This window comes from Planococcus citri, chromosome 3, assembly GCF_950023065.1.
Source record: "Planococcus citri chromosome 3, ihPlaCitr1.1, whole genome shotgun sequence".
Classification (NCBI taxonomy): domain Eukaryota; kingdom Metazoa; phylum Arthropoda; class Insecta; order Hemiptera; family Pseudococcidae; genus Planococcus; species Planococcus citri.
Window position 1 is genome coordinate 19,594,105 of NC_088679.1, and position 16,233 is coordinate 19,610,337.

Consider the following 16,233-nt stretch of genomic DNA (forward strand, 5'->3'; position numbering starts at 1 on the left):
TATTGAGCTTTTTTCCGACGTCTTCATCAATTTCCACATCGCTGTGATGACATATCGGAAGAGCTCGACGAATTGTTGCAGTACTTGCACGATACTCATCACCAATGCGAGATCCAAATTGAATTATGAAAGTATTTCAATTTACGCGTTGGCGAATCAACAGCGAGCGAACGAAGGTCAATACGAGGTAATTAGAGAACAAACGAATTTCGCTGTGCGCTATAACACATTGCATCAGCAATGCGGCCACCGCGCGTTTTCCCAAGTATGGGTAAGACTCGTGGTACCTACGTGTGTACGGTAGTATTAGTATTATGGAAACAGTATTCGAATTGGACTCGTATATATAAATAGCGCATCGTGTAAGAGTTAATGTGTACGTGTGTATAAATGAAAAGGGTACAAAAGAGCGGAAAATCGGCAGGAAGTCGATGAATTGCACTTCGGGCGGTGGTTGGATATACACGGGCACCATATTAATGACCGCACCATAGATGTGCGAAGCGCAATTAACAATTGCAAACATACATAAATGTATAGAGAGACAGAGAGAACGAAGAGGTTGATGGGAAAAGAGGCTACAAATTGAGATTGGGACCTCCCGGAGCTGACAAAACGTAGAGCAGTGCGCTGATGGAGATGGAGAATGGCGGTGATGGCGAGGTTTCCAGTAGTCTTTGGTTTTCGTGTGTGTTGTACGAGTATACGCAGGCTGAGGCAGCGCCGGCTACGGCTCCGGTTTCGCCGCTTGTAAATTCGCTACGTTTTGCCTTCCTTTCTCCATTCGCCGTGCTCCGGCTCGCGCGTTTGCATTGAAAATTAATGCAAACGCAATTACATCAATTTGTACGCGTTAAAAGGACTGCACGACCAAATTAATATTCGAGCACAGCGTTTGCTTTTGTGCCTGTGTAATACGACGTAGACATGGCGTTGGCATGTACTGACTGTGCTGCCAGTGTACATATTTTCCATGTCGTAACCGCAAAGCTGTAAACATATACACGTTCAAATTTATAATTTCGCTGATTAATCCTGCTTGATGCAAGTATATAAACAAAAGGGATCGAATATTTTGAGGAAAAAAAATTAGACTTTGGGTGCAGTTTGTTATTTGCTTGTTTGCAAATGTCCTTCTGCATGCCTTCTTTTTTATAGAATTACCAATTGCATTGAGTTTGTCTATGTCTGGAGAGGAGTTCCATTTAATTTTACTTTGCCCATACTGTTCAATCAGCATGTTAAAATTTATATATGGAGTAAAATTTGACCTTTCAACTTTATTTTGTAATATTTTGCGGGATTTTCAATTTTCAAAAATCTGCTGGAAGCTCAAGAACTGCACAAAATGGTTTGAAATCATATTTAGTCAATTTGGAAGGTCAAAAATGGAGCACAAGCCAAATGTCAGCTTTCTAGATCGATTTGGTAAATTGCTGAATTTTTAAGGATGTTTTTCTAGTATTGTTAATGGATGAATCTGGTTTAGAATTGGGCTGTTGTGCATTTAAATTTAAAAGATGTTGATTAACCACAGATGAAAATTTGACAGTTTTTTGAAGCTGGATTTACATTATTTTTCTGGCAGCAACAAATTTAATCTGATGTTGATATCTTTTTGAAAAACGAGTTGACATGGAATTTGGGAATTAGACCATTTTCGAGAGGTGCGATGCAATATTTTTGCAAAGTTTGAGTATGATCAGAATAATAATTGCTTGAAAAAGTTTTAAATCACTAATATCGATGCACAAATAAAAATACTTGGTTTTAAAACAAAACAAAACAAAATATAATGAAATGTAGGTAAAATAATGGCAAATTTTCCTAAAACTCGCTGAACTTTGGCTGTATTTATACGAAAAAAAAGTCATTGCAAATGAGGTAAATATTCATAGGTAAAACATTTACAAAAATATGTCTTGAAAAAAAAAAAAAGAGTCAAGTAATACCTAATGTTAAATATTTCAAAAACTGTCCAAAACATCAAAAAAGTTTCCAAAAATTGATGATATTATGTACTTAATTGCACATTTGAAAAAAAATCAAAATGAAAAGTAAAAACGAAAACAAAACTGAAACCCCTGAAAATAGAAACTGAAAACTAAAAACTAAAAACTAAAAGCAAAAAAAAAATGTTTAAAGAACCCTGAAAAAATGTTACTAAATTTACCAAAAAATTGGTGGAACTCATTTACCAAAAAAAAAAGATTATATTTTTCTGTCTGGCTTCTAACGGTCATTGACCTGTCTGGCTGGCCTCTCAAGGTCATCTGTATTCCTGTTTGGCCTCTTTAAGTCATTGACGGTTGTCTGGCTGGACTCTAAGGTCATTGACCTCTTTGTCTAGATTCCCAAGATCGTTTGTCTACATGTCTGGACTTTCAAGGTCATTGACCCGTGTGTGTCTGAACTCTCAAGGTCACTGATCTACCTATCAAGCCTCTTAAAAAGTAATCTGGCTGTCTGTCTGATCCTTCAAGGTGATTGATCCGTCAATATAGCTTCCCAAAATCATCTGTCTGCGTGTCTTGGATCTCAAGATCATTGGCTTCAGAGACTCTCAAGATCAATGACCTACGTGTCTAGCGTCTCAAGGTCATTGAACCACCATAATGACTTTTCAAGGTCGTCAGTCTGCCGGTCTCCTATCTTAAGGTCATTGACCAACCTGATCGGCCATTCAAAGTTGTCGTGAGGGTCCATCTGGATGTCCTAGGTCATCTGTCTGGCCTCTCAAGGTCATTGACCTGTGTCTCTGAATTCTAAAGGTCACTGACCTACCCGTCTAAAGTCCCAAAATTGCCTGTCTGTCTATTTGACCGGTCTATCAAGGTCATTGACCCGACAGTACGGCTTCTCCGGTTCGTCTGTTTCCTTGTCTGACTTCTTAAGGTCATTTACCTGTCTGATTGACCTCTTCAGGTCACTGACCTACTGTTCTAACTTCTTAAGGTCGTCTGTGTTGACATTGACCCAATTTCGAGGCTGTCTGAGCAGAGTGTAAGTATGCCTGTTCGTCATTTTGTTCCCTGTTTGATGAACTTACACAGATTGTTGCAATGTATGAGAATTCTTCGAACTTTAACCACGTACTTACTTATTAGGCTAGGTTTTTCTTCAATAATGATACACTTTTAGAACTTTTTCAAAATATTTTTTGAAGGAGAATTGAAAGAAAGTATTTCCAAATTTATAGGAACTTAGGTACATTTTTTCAATTTTCATTCATTTTACACATTTTTTAACTCTTTATTTTCAAGTTGAAAAAAGTTTGAAACTGTGTGAAATTCAACGAAAATGCTCTAATTAAATATTATATATCTCAGGATCTTCACCTTTATTCATGGGAGCTTTCAGAAAAGCGGGACTTACGCAAATTATCCGTTTTGTATTCTGCTGTCTATGACTCTGTAGTCTGTACGTCCGTACCTACACAAGAGAGAAACCTGAAAATTTTCAATCTGAATTCTTGCCTTTTTCTAAAATTGATGAAAAAAGTTGCACAATTTTGGAGATTTTCAAAAAACGAGAATAATTATTTTAAACTCGAAAATGCCACCTTGACTACCAGATTAGCAACCTACTCAAAGCGTTAAATTAGTATAGGTATAAATTTTTGGTTTGATTCACAGCCGTAAGGCCGAAACAAATGTGATATTTTCTACCTAACATTTCCCCCAATTGACGGAAATAAATTTCGCACACCATCGCATAAACGTTCAAGCCTCCCCTCTCTTACCAACACAAAAAAAAAGTCAAAATCTCAAAACTTTGAAAAAAAAATCAAGCTGCAAGAATCAACTTTCTCCGTACAAAAATTTCCCAACAACTATTCAATGCCATTCGATTACCTCATATTCAAATTTTAAAGTAATCAGAGCTGATATCTAGTGGTTATTTGCGAAAGTTCAAGCTGAAACTTTAACGTTACGGTATCCACCATAGTACATTTTTAATCACGTACTTCAAAGGCTACTTGGACCGATACCAAGCACACGTAACCTCGCAACCTTTCTTATACTCGTACATGTATCAACACACACATGCGAAACATTTTTCAAACCCCCCAATCAACCCAACATCGATACACCAACTATACCAACTTCCCAACTTCGAGTCCGCGAAACCCTCACAATGAAGACAAAATCGCCATCTGCATACGCCATTAAGTAAAAAATAAAATGAACAAACAAACTTACACGCTAATTTCATTCGGAAACGATATAAAACGCAGCTGAAAGGTAGAAAAAATATTATAACGTTTGGCAATTTATAATCTAAAAAGTTGCAGGGATACGCGGACATGAGTTTAGGCAAGATGGGGGTGCGGGGTCGAGCTTGTAAATGATTTCGAGTTCGCGTATAGTGTATGTATAGTATAGGCTATAAGGTTGGCTGGCGCGAGCTGTAGCATAGAGTGCAAGATGAAGTGGCGGAAAGTTCAGGGGATCCGCTATTTCCTCCGCACAAAAGGCTATTACTGTTATGTTAACAGCAGTTTGTAACACGCAATTAACTATCAACTATATTAGAAAGGGTTTGAAACGCGTAAAGGGTGAGATCGTGGCCGCCATTTTAACTATCCGGTGTCAGAACAAACTGACAAAATGTAATTAAGTGTTGGTGTAGAATTGGGCGCTGCTACTTCAGTTTCACTACCGTATTACTGTGCCGCGTTATAGTTACTCTATAATACGGTATAGGTAGGTGTATTATTAAGTATACTTATACTATATGTACAAGTAGGTATATGGGAAATTCGAGAATGCTCGTACACTTCTCCGATGACGTTAATAATTTATTTCTATATGCGCGATTTTTTCCCCCAACGTTGTAAAAGGGTATAACATATGAACGCCGAACAGCATCTGAAAGTTTTTTGTAGCGTAGGTATGAAAGTTCACCTAGGGTAAAAACATAAGGTCCAGACTGTTCGCGCGAAACTTTCAGTAACAAAGTTGAAGTTGCAAAATGAATATTACCCAACACGAGGTGTATTGCTTATAATATCTTGAATAACAGAAGAGAGTATTATATAAAGAGCACTCACCCTTATATAGTCAGCAACAACATTAAACGTGGAATCATCAGGAATTGACACCTATCTTGGACACTCCATACTTTTCATCCATAACCTGAAATCAATTTTCAAAAATTAAGTCCTAGGTACCCTATGGCATCAGTTTTCATTATTTATATCAAAATGAAAAATATAGGTCTATATAGAATACTCTAATTTAGGGAAGCCTGGGGTGGATTCGAACAAAAGCTATTTGGGAAACTTAAAATATTCAAAATTCGTCCATTTTCACAGTGAACTTTCATTATACGTTGTTATCTACCTATACATACTCATTTATGCAAAAACAAAAAACTTTTTAAAAGTCATTTATTACTGTATTTTTTTTTTTTACTCAATCACCAATATTCAATTCCCAAAAATGCAAATGTTTTCTAATTTCATGTAGAGATATTGAATCTAATCGATTTTCATTAGGTAGGTTGGGGCATTTGAGAACAAATAGGTAAAGTATTTTTTGTCGTTTCGGCTGATTGTCGCTTTATGTAGAAAAATTGTGAAAATAGTATGATGGGAGGATCCGGAAAATTCATTTTTAAACTCAGCAAACCTCCAAATTAGTATTAATCGCGGCTTTTTTGTGGGAGGAAAATAAAAGTTCACAAATATCAAAAAATTGTCATAAATGTCATAAAAACTAAAAAACTAAAAAAATTGAAAAAAAAAATTTGATTTTTTTTGTTTAGGTCAAAATTTTATTCAAATACAAAATCTATCAGGGTTGCCACATTGAAATTTTTGAATCATGGAACATTATTATGTATCTACTTATAAAGAGTAAAAAAAAGTGACCAAAATTTTCTATTTCAAAAAAATTGAATTGCGAAAAAGAGATTAGTGAAAATTTGGAAATTGCTCTAGGTAAATCTAAATTTAGCATAAATAAGTTTCCACCTATAGTAGTCTAGTACGTTAGTTACTTTATAGCCTACTTACTTGAATTGAAACAAAATTTACTTTTTTATATGTATTTCCAAAAATATTTTTTAAACAATGAAACACATAATTTAGGTAGGTAGGTACTTTGATTTTTTTGTCAAAACACAATAGCAGGGGAGATGAAAATTGGGGACTTGCAACTTCAATTTAGCGCCCCCCTCCCCTAAGGAAGAAAATACAAAAAAAAGTCCTGGTAATTGATATGTCAGCACTTGACCTTTAAAGTTTCCTCATATTTTCATCGAAATTAGGATTGATGACTACACTTCAACTCAAAATTAAGGGAATAAAAAACGGTTTTAGATGGTTTTTGACCACATCACATGAAAAAGGTACTACTAAAGTACCAAAATCAAAAAAAAAATCAATTTTTGGGCAATATTACGTCTTGTCGTCTTTTCCTAATCTTCCCCATAACTCATCCGAATTTTCTCCCCCCCCTTGCCACGCCAGGTCTCGGATTTGAAAAAAAAAACATAATTTTTGAAATGTTCTTTGTCATGGTTATAAGTGAGGTAAAAATGAGAAACGAAAATCATTTTAAATGTAAAAAAAAGTCTAAAATGTCCATGGTGTGATGCAATTATCAAAAACTTCATCATTTTCTCATATATAACAACAAAATGCAAAAACGGTTCGAATCCTCTCCAGTACAAAGTTTCCAACAAAATTTCAAATGAAAAAGCAAGAATTTCATTTTTCAAATAGTATCTTCATGACGACTTTCCTCTTTTTTACAAGGTCTGTAGGGAGGGAGGGAGGGAGTCAGAATTTTACGTAAATTTTTTATTTTTTCAATTTCGGTGTATTGAGACATTTCAAGATTTTTTTTAGAAGAGAGAGTGTCAAAAAAATGTACTTTCATCATTTCAATTCCTTATTAGTTAGTAGTTACCTATAACAAGGCATTTTTAAAACACTTCACGACATTTTCAGGGGGGGCGGTTGATGGTTGATGGGATCAAAATTTCACACGCCAGTTTTTCACCTTTTGAACGTCTTTGTACATTAGAACAATTCAGGGGGGAGGGTTCTGACAGACCCTTTGCCATTTCAACTTTTCGTTTCTCAAATTTTCGAACTTCTTTTTGAGCGTTTTCAGTGAAAATTTTATCATACTTTTTCAACAAATTTGGCCTAAAAATTACCTACTTTTGAATAAAGGAAATTTACGGTTTGCCATATCAAAACAAGCGCTTATATTATATTTTTTCGAAGGATTCATTTTCGAAAATATAATATTGTTTTTCTGAAATCACCCGTTACAAATTTTTTGAGAATTATCTGATTTTTCATTTGTTAAACGAGAAGCTCTGAAAAATTGAATACATTTATCGAAAAATTGGCAAAAATAGAGAATTTTGCAATAAATTGATTTCAAAATTCCACAAAGGAGAGATAGGAATTGAACAGTTTAAGATTGGATGGGAAAAAAACCAGGGACACAAAAATAAATAAATAAGCTGAACAAAAGCTGAACTTGCGAGATCAGCAAAACTGTCAAGTGTTATTAAGACACCCTATAAAAGGTTACCTATTCTTTTACAAGTTCCTTTCATTTATCTAGACATAAAATCACACAATCCTATCAGAGAAAACATTATTTTGCCCCGTTCGCATGCGCAAAACTGGACGTGTTTTTGAGCGCACGTAGGGGTTGTCGACTAAAAATTCTCCGACTAATATAAGAAAATTTGTTTTCGACTGATACCTACATTTTAGATTCTTGGAAGCTTCAAATACTTTTGGGCAATTTTTTATTTCGAAAAAGAGAGACAAACTAGGCTGAGCGAAGTGGGAACAAAAACTTTCGAAAATTTGTACTTTGAAGAGTATAAAAACGACATTTTTTAGGTGAGAAGTTTATTTTTTTGGCTTCATTTTATTGAGTTTGGTTGATGGTTAAAGTATCACTTTTTTCAAATAGAAATTTCAATTTTGTAAAAAAAAATCTAATAGGCCCTTCGAGTGAAGCGAAGGAAAAAGTTCTTGAAAATTCGTGCTTCGAAAAGTATATACCTAAACAATGATTCAATTTATTACAGGCTCGTTGGAAACTGTCCCCTTTGTCCCCCCTCCTCTCAACGGGCCTTGAGCTAACCTGTTTAACTGCTTTAACGAGAATAGATAGTGGGTTGAAAAAGAGTGTGCAATTCAAATTTGGAAAACCAAATTTCAGCATTCCAGATCAATTTGATGAAATCATAATTTTTTCGAAATCTGATTTTCAAATGCACTTTTGATTTAGCTTCGTCTGATTCAGAAATGTTCCTGCCCGTTCGGATCCCTCCATAACTACTTATCTCGGACTCCATCGAATATATTAGCTCATTTTTTTCAATTCAACATCAGTAAATCCCTTTTTCAAAACAAACGGAAAATGAAAATTTCTGTTTTGAGAAATTTACCCTGGCCACCCTTTCCGCACCATCACCCCACAACCAAACCAAGCAAACAAATGAAAACTCAAACTTCAATTCCGAAAATTAAATTTTACCTCTAAAATCTCTCAACACACTCTACATACCTACCATACAGAACAAAATGACCAAAAATTCACACAACGCGACGGCTACGTCGTCGTTCGATAAAACACACTTCAACCCCTCCATTCTCCAATCACAAAACACCATCTCCAGCACGGTGAAATTTACCTCCATCCACGGTGGTCGTTCGGTCCGCCTCGCCTGGACTGGAACACGAAAATGAAAATTTCGAGCGCAAAAAAGAGATCTCGTTACTCGTTAAAAGGAGCAAAAATATAGCCCACTAGACAACAGCAGTAGCAGGACTATAGCAGAAGCAGGGACCAGGGAGCACCGAGCAGACAGGCACAGCGACAACGCAGCGCGACGCAGAGAAAAGCTTCAAACCGCGTGACTGTGGCGTGTTGTGGTGCTGCGGTGCAAACGGTGAATTATTATATGCGGCTATACGAGAGGCGGCAGAAAGCGTCACATTATGACAAGCTTAATTTAGAACTATCCGTAGGAAACATGGTGTACTTTTTGTAAAAGTAGTTACCTAATACCTACGTCTATCTATGCGCATTCATTCAATACATATACCACTTACAAACTTGAATTCGCTGTTTTTGGTGACCATTTGGTCGATTTGGGCACAAATTTTCAAAAATTATTTTAAAAAGACCTTTTTAAAATCAGAAAGGGTGAGAAATGAAATACAATAAATTCGAGTTTATTGCGGAGTCGAGTTTCTTTTTGTGACCTTGTTTACAAATCTGCTGGAGGCTCCAAAACAGCTCGTTACCATAATCTAATTTACTAGGGAAAGTGAGGTAAAAAATAGGATACGAGAAACCAAATTTTAGATGTTCTTATTCACTCTTCAACTAACTGCGAATTTTTTCCTTTTTTCCAAAAACACCCCCTGGAGAAAATTTTGGATTCGAACTGGCACAAACGGATTTTCAAAATATGCGACACAACATCTCGAATAAACCATCACTAATTGATTTGAAAAGTCGAAAAATAAAAAATGCACCAAATTTTGGGACCAATTTTTCTCTCATGGGAAACAATGAGCCTTTGTAATTATGAAAATTCACCAAAAATCGAGAAACACAAATATTAGCAGTTGAAAATTTTGCTTAATATAGAGCACTTTGGGGCTCCGTTTGATTCCTCTTTATTCATGTTCCAATTTTTTTGGGGTTATTGGTTGAGATCTTATTGCTTTTAGGATCTGGAAATCTGTACCTTTTCACGAACTGCATAGACTAGGTAGATACAATCTTTTTGCAATTATTTTCCAAAAAAAATTTGAACGTCAGTGCTGAGAGCTTCAATACTAAAAAGATAAAGGATTTATATTTGAAATCAGCGTCACGAGATGTGCATTTTGAGGTGCCATATTATTATGCATATTTTGTAAATAGAGAAAATTTGAGAATATTTTCATTTTTGAAGTTGGAATATTTCGAGAAATTCCCTACCCAATAAGTACGTAGGAATATTTTCAACTGAGAATATTCTCATAACATCACTATGCATGTTCTACGATTTTTTTTCAAATTTTGCAATGATTCATCGACCATATTAGTCATTTTTATTGTGTTGATGGTGTTTTAACCTAGAATTACTTCTTTAATTAATTTTTTGATAGATTTCAGTGATGTAAAAAGATTAGATTCAAAATGATGTTGCTATGATACCTATGATTGGATTTGGATGTACAATTTGATATTTTCACGCAATTTGATTAAATCTCACCTTGACTTCTTTTGAGCATTGAAAAGTTTTCAGTTCAAATTTAGGCTTCGAGTTTGTTTTTCATGTATTCACTAACGCAAAATGTCGATTTGAGAATATTTTCATTTTTGAAGTTGGAATATTTCGAGAAATTCCCTACCCAATAAGTACGTAGGAATATTTTCAACTGAGAATATTCTCATAACATCAGTACTAGTAATTAGAATGCATTGGAGGAGTGCGGTGCGGCTACGTTTTCAAATGAAAGGAAAATAATTGCAATTTCGGCATCTCCGGTGAGGGGAGGGGGTGAGGATGATCTGTTAAATTTTTTAATTTTAAAAATAAAAATGAAAACAAAGAGGCTATTAACTTTGATAGATTTGAACATTTTTAAAAGATAGATTAATGTTTTCATTAAAAATGATTTTTTTTCTTCATTAGACATGTTTTGTTTTTGTATTTTATATGTAGGTATATTTTTTTTGAGTAGGTATTTGGTACCTACTGAATTGAAAATGATTGAAAAACGGATAACATGGTCCAAAAGTTTTTAAAAAAAACACTTAAGTTTACTATAGGATTCGTTAAAATAAAATACAGCCTAAGCTGTTGGTATTTTTTTTTTTTTTTTTTTTTTTTTCAGAATTATATGCCAGACACCGATCTCAAAGTAACTAATGAGAGTTGCCAAATAATTTATACTTACAGAAATACACAAATTAATGATCGATTCACACAATAATGTTGAATTTTTCTATTGATTTGGCTATGTTTCTGGAAGTTTGCATTCCTGGAAATTTTTGAAAATTTATGCAATAAAATTCAAATTGAATCAGCTCAAGCAAAGTGAGGCCAAAAGTTCTAAAAACTTGATCATTCGGAAAATGGAACAATACAGGGCTTCCATGTAACGTGCAGCTCCGCACATTTTGTGCAGCTCCAAAAAAAAGTTGTGCAGTTGGAAATTGGTTGATGCAGTTCCCTTTTTTTTTCAATTTTGAATTTTTTTCAAATCATTCGAATTTTGAAATTTTGAAGCAAAAATAATAAACTTCTTATTAGTAAATCATCACACTAAAAACATTGTTTTTTATGCCTCTTGAAAATCTGATTTTTGAGAGCTTTTGCTTTGGACTTGCTCCGGCCATTTGCTTTCGTTTCTCAATTTTTAGATTCCAAAAAAAAAAAAAACATTTAAATTCCATTTTTTATGCTTCCCAGAATACCTACCTATTTTCGAGAGCTTTTGCCCTCGCTTCGCTCAGGCCCGTTTGCTTTTTATATTCAATTTCGAGTTTTTCAAAAATAAATTAGGTATTATTTGAATTTCAAAATTTTGAAGCAAAATGATAAACTTCTTAGAAGTAACTCATCACACAAAAAAAACATCGAAAATTTCAAGGGAAAAAATCATGAGATTGATAGATATTTCCATGTTTTATCCCCCCCCCCCCATCCGAATAAAGTTTGATTGTAATCATAATCGAAAATTGCTTCAATTTATTTAAGTTTGTGCAGCTCCAAAATTAACTTACAGGAAGCCTTGGAACAATATTATTCTCAATACAAGGAATTGATTTTTATACGTCCTTAAAATTTTCAAATTCTAACCTTACTTTTCATGGAAATTCCGACGTGTTCGAAAATATGAGTAAATTTGGTCCTTACATGAAGCAAGGGAAAAGATTTCTCAAAATTAACATGTAAAAATACATTTCATCACCTCGACTTTTCAAAAATTTGAGTCAATTTTTTTGAACTTTTCGAAAAAAATGGGTTAATTGAACTTTAAAAATTTTCAAAAATCACTAACCCCGACGCTCAGGGTTTCCCACGGTGTTGTCGTGGGAATAAAATTCTGACCCACGCGCTTGCACAAAATGATTTCCTTCATTTTTCAATTCAACTAAATTTTTCATAAATTATTACAACTTTTAAGATTCGAAAATAAAGATTTTGAATAATCTTTGAAAAATATACCTACTCAACATGAAAACTCTACACGGGGTTTGAATGAAACGTTGGCAATATGTAGTTAATTTCACAATAGATGCAACTCGAGTAGACGAACAAAAAACGTTATTTATGATAAGTTGCCTATCTTGTAAAATGAAGGCGTTACGTGCTCCGTAAAACCGAAAATTAACCTATTTTGAAAAATTCATCAAAAATTGAATCATTCAAATGATGCCCCTAACCCATAGTACTCGAGTGGATGAACAGACACGTTATTATGACCAATTGCCTATCATCAAAATTGAAGGGGCAACCCTGATTCAAAATTTTCAAACTTCGAGTACCTCAAATTTGGATTTCTAACAATAAATTGTGTTTGCCCCTTCAATTTTGAAGATGGGCAATAGGTCATGATAACGTTTTTTGTTCGTCCACTCGAGTACTATGGGTTAGGGGAATCATTTAAATGATTCAAACATCTTATTTTTGATGAATTTTTCAAAATTGGTCAGTTTTAGTTCAAAAATGGAGAATTTTTTTCAACTTGCAGGCAGTAAGAAAATATTTGTATTATTTAAACAATGCCCCTAAACCATAGTACTTGAGTGGACGAACAGACACGTTATTATGACCAATTGCCTATCATCAAAATTGAAGGGGCAAACCTGATTCAAAATTTTCAAATTTCGAGTGCCTCAAATTTGGATTTCTAACAATAAATTGTGTTTGCCCCTTCAATTTTGAAGATAGGCAATTGGTCATGATAACGTTTTTTGTTCGTCCACTCGAGTACTATGGTATGAGTTAGGGGGATCATTTAAATGATTCAAACATATTATTTTTGATGAATTTTTCAAAATTGGTCAGTTTTAGTTCAAAAATGGAAAATTTTTTTTCAACTTGCAGGCAGTAAGAAAATATTTGTATTATTTAAACAATGCCCCTAAACCATAGTACTTGAGTGCTTGAACAAAAAATGTCATTATGACCAATTGCCTATCTTCGAAATTGAAGGGGCGAGCACAATTTCAAAATTCAAATTCGGGGCAACTTATCATAATAACGTTTTTTGTTCGTCTACTCGAGTTGCATCTATTGTCAAATTATTGCCCACGTTTTATAAAACACCCTGTAGTTGAAAGGGAAAATAAAACATTCCACTTGGTCAAGCGCGTGGGTCAAAATTTTCCCACGACGACACAGTGGAAAAAACCTGAGAGTCGGGGTAGCGGTTTTTGAAATTTTCCAAATTCAAAATTTTACTATGGGAGCTATAAACTCAAAACTGGCAGCTAAAATTTTGAAAGTGTGGTAGGTACTTGGTCCAAGGGCTACCACTGAGGCCACTTTCCATCCAAATCCCTGAGGGACACTTCATGAGATTCCTATAGTAGTAAGTATCAAAAAGAAACGCGCGACTTCTCCCCCAATTGGGACAAAGTGTGCCGGGCAAAAGTCCTGCAAAGGTACATTATTGATCCGCAAATTAACATTCTAAGGACCAGCCTAGTATACAAAACACTCCAACACCAAACCCATACAAAAATATATAACCTGTAGCATCGAAGGATATAAAGCACATAAGCGCAACCATAGGGCAGGGCAGGGTAAGTACTCGAGCAAAGGGCACAGACACAAACGCATACCCTCTCAGGCTGGTGGGCACCGTAGCAGCAACAAAAAAAGGGGCAAAGGCGATGCAAAAGGGCCAGCCAAAGCAGCGCGAAACGAAACAAAGTAAAAGTGTAAAAAGCAAAGCAAAACGAGCCATAGGTACGTATGAAAGAGAGACCAAGACGAAAAATAAAAATTTATTACCCTCTCGGTACACCGACTTCCTTCATCGACATATTCAACCGCGAAAAGTATATACCAGGACGTTTGAATGGGTGGGGTTTGAAGCCAGGCCCTCTTTGTCTGTTTCTTTTAAAAACCGGATATGGAGGACCGTTGTGGAGGGAGTGCAAAAAAAGATTTTTAGTTCGCCGGTTGGCCACAAAGCAAGCGGGTGGCCGCCGACACGACCGCCGAGAAGAAGGGGAATGCATCCGTCTTTGTCGCGCTCACCCACATTGGGGAAAAAACTACCCGCAATCTAACGCAGCGTCAAGGGTGGTGGTGCAGAGCGAAGCGAAAGAATAGTAGATATGAAAAAAGGGGGAAGGGTCGTTATTGGGAAAAAAGTAGAGAAATTTCTGTCGTTTGCTTTGAACGACAGTATCGTCCGCGTGGTGTACGATAACGAATCATCGTTTTAAATCTGCGAATCGCTACCTTTTTTTTTCCTTCTCACATTCAACTCGCATTCTTTCTCATTTCTATACTACGCTCGTCGTCGGCTTTTTTTTCTCTAATTTTTTCAATAATCGTGTATTATACGATGAGTGGTATGTCGTCGATGATATAATTCGTTAACGTATTAATTACCTCTACATGCCATACACATGTACGTTGTTTTTTTCACGACGAAAAAATTGATCAATTTTTAAATGATAAAGTGTTCATCGATGCAGTGTAAATTTTAATCGTATATTGGTATCAAACTAAACAATTTTCGTGAATCGTGTACTTAAATAACGTTTTAAAATTTTTAATTAATTAATTAACGTATAAGTTAATAAATATTCGCGAATTTGATGATATACGATGATATAGTTCCATGTGTTTAAATGAGCCTGTAATCGCCACCCCCTCTGACGCGATCAAATTTCATTTTGATATGGTGTGGAGGCAAGAGTGCACCCTGATGCCTCCCTCATCCGAAGACCAATTTAATAACGAACTCTACACCAGATGCTTGGAGTTATTGCAACAATACCACGGAAAATTGGTAACCACCGCGTGTCCTGTAATTTTATGCTCCGCTCTGCCCACTCACCATCGTTCCAACAAATCCTTAAGGAATCCGTTCAAAGTTATCGTTTTGGACGACGTCGCCGACGGCACGAAAGTCACCGTTAGTGCCGGCAACGACGAAAATTGTTGCGCCGAAATCAAAAACTACGTCGCTTATATCAAAGATCAAGTGGCCGTTTTTAACGATATCAGATTTATCGGAAGAAGTGGAAGAGGTAGGCTTTTTATTGCGTATTTTGTTATTTTAAGTATATTATTTTCATTGAGTGGTTCCTATACCTAAATAGATACATAATTATCTAAATGAGCAAAGCAAAGCTGCTGAAATTTGTTGCTCAGTTAATGCCCAATTAAGTATTCAGATACTTACTGGCAAAATGATCGATTTTTTTCGCCAACAGGGGTATCAAAAAATTGAGATATTATATGAAATTATTGATCAGAATATTTTTGAACCTAGAAATTTTGATTGGTTTGCTTATAAAAAGTGTGAAAAATTTTTTTCACATCATGTATAAATCCACGTCTTGGTTTCGAGCTCTCTGAAGAAATTGTTCAAAATTTTTAGAATCAAAGAAGTGAAAATCCCAGTTTATAATTTTTTTCTCTCAAATAGCAAATAATGGTTTTTTGTACGTAGAATTATTAATACCTACTTTGTTGAATTCTGACTTGAATACGAGCACAGATTTCAAAATGATCACAGAACAAAACTACCTAAATAATTTCTGAAAATGCTCCCAGTATCGATATGGCAGCTGATTTTTCTGCATGAGAAAATTGATCTCAAAATAAAATTCAAATTCTATTCAATTTGTTTGATTTTTTTCTACTTTAAAAATTTTTTTGAATGAATTTTTGGCTAGGATATTGAAATTATTAGAAATAATGTTTTTTTTTGTAGAATTATCAATAGGTACTTTGTTGAATTCTGACTTAAATACGAGCACAGACAGAATTTCAAAATGATCACACAGCAAAATTTGACAACTTCTGAAAACACTTCCATCAGTGTGGAAAAGGCAACTATGATTCTTCTTGCATTATGAGAAAATTGATCTCGAAATAAAATTAATAATTTATCACACTTTTGAATTATGTATTTTCAAAATCACTATTCAATTTGTCTGATTTTTACAATTATTTTTAAATTTTTTTGAATGAATTTTCGGCTGGGGTTTTGAA

The 16,233-nt window shown here is 34.8% G+C and overlaps 1 protein-coding gene across 1 annotated transcript in view; it reads left to right on the plus strand.

Moving 5' to 3' along the window:
- Positions 1–14,409: 14,409 nt before the first annotated feature.
- The window catches only part of LOC135840355 (segmentation protein Runt-like), a 36,232-nt gene continuing 34,408 nt past the window's right edge, over positions 14,410–16,233 (plus strand). Inside the window, exon 1 of the mRNA XM_065356841.1 lies at positions 14,410–15,263. Coding sequence (XP_065212913.1) covers positions 14,852–15,263 — 412 coding nt within the window. The 5' untranslated portion in view covers positions 14,410–14,851. The remainder of the gene's footprint in view (positions 15,264–16,233) is intronic.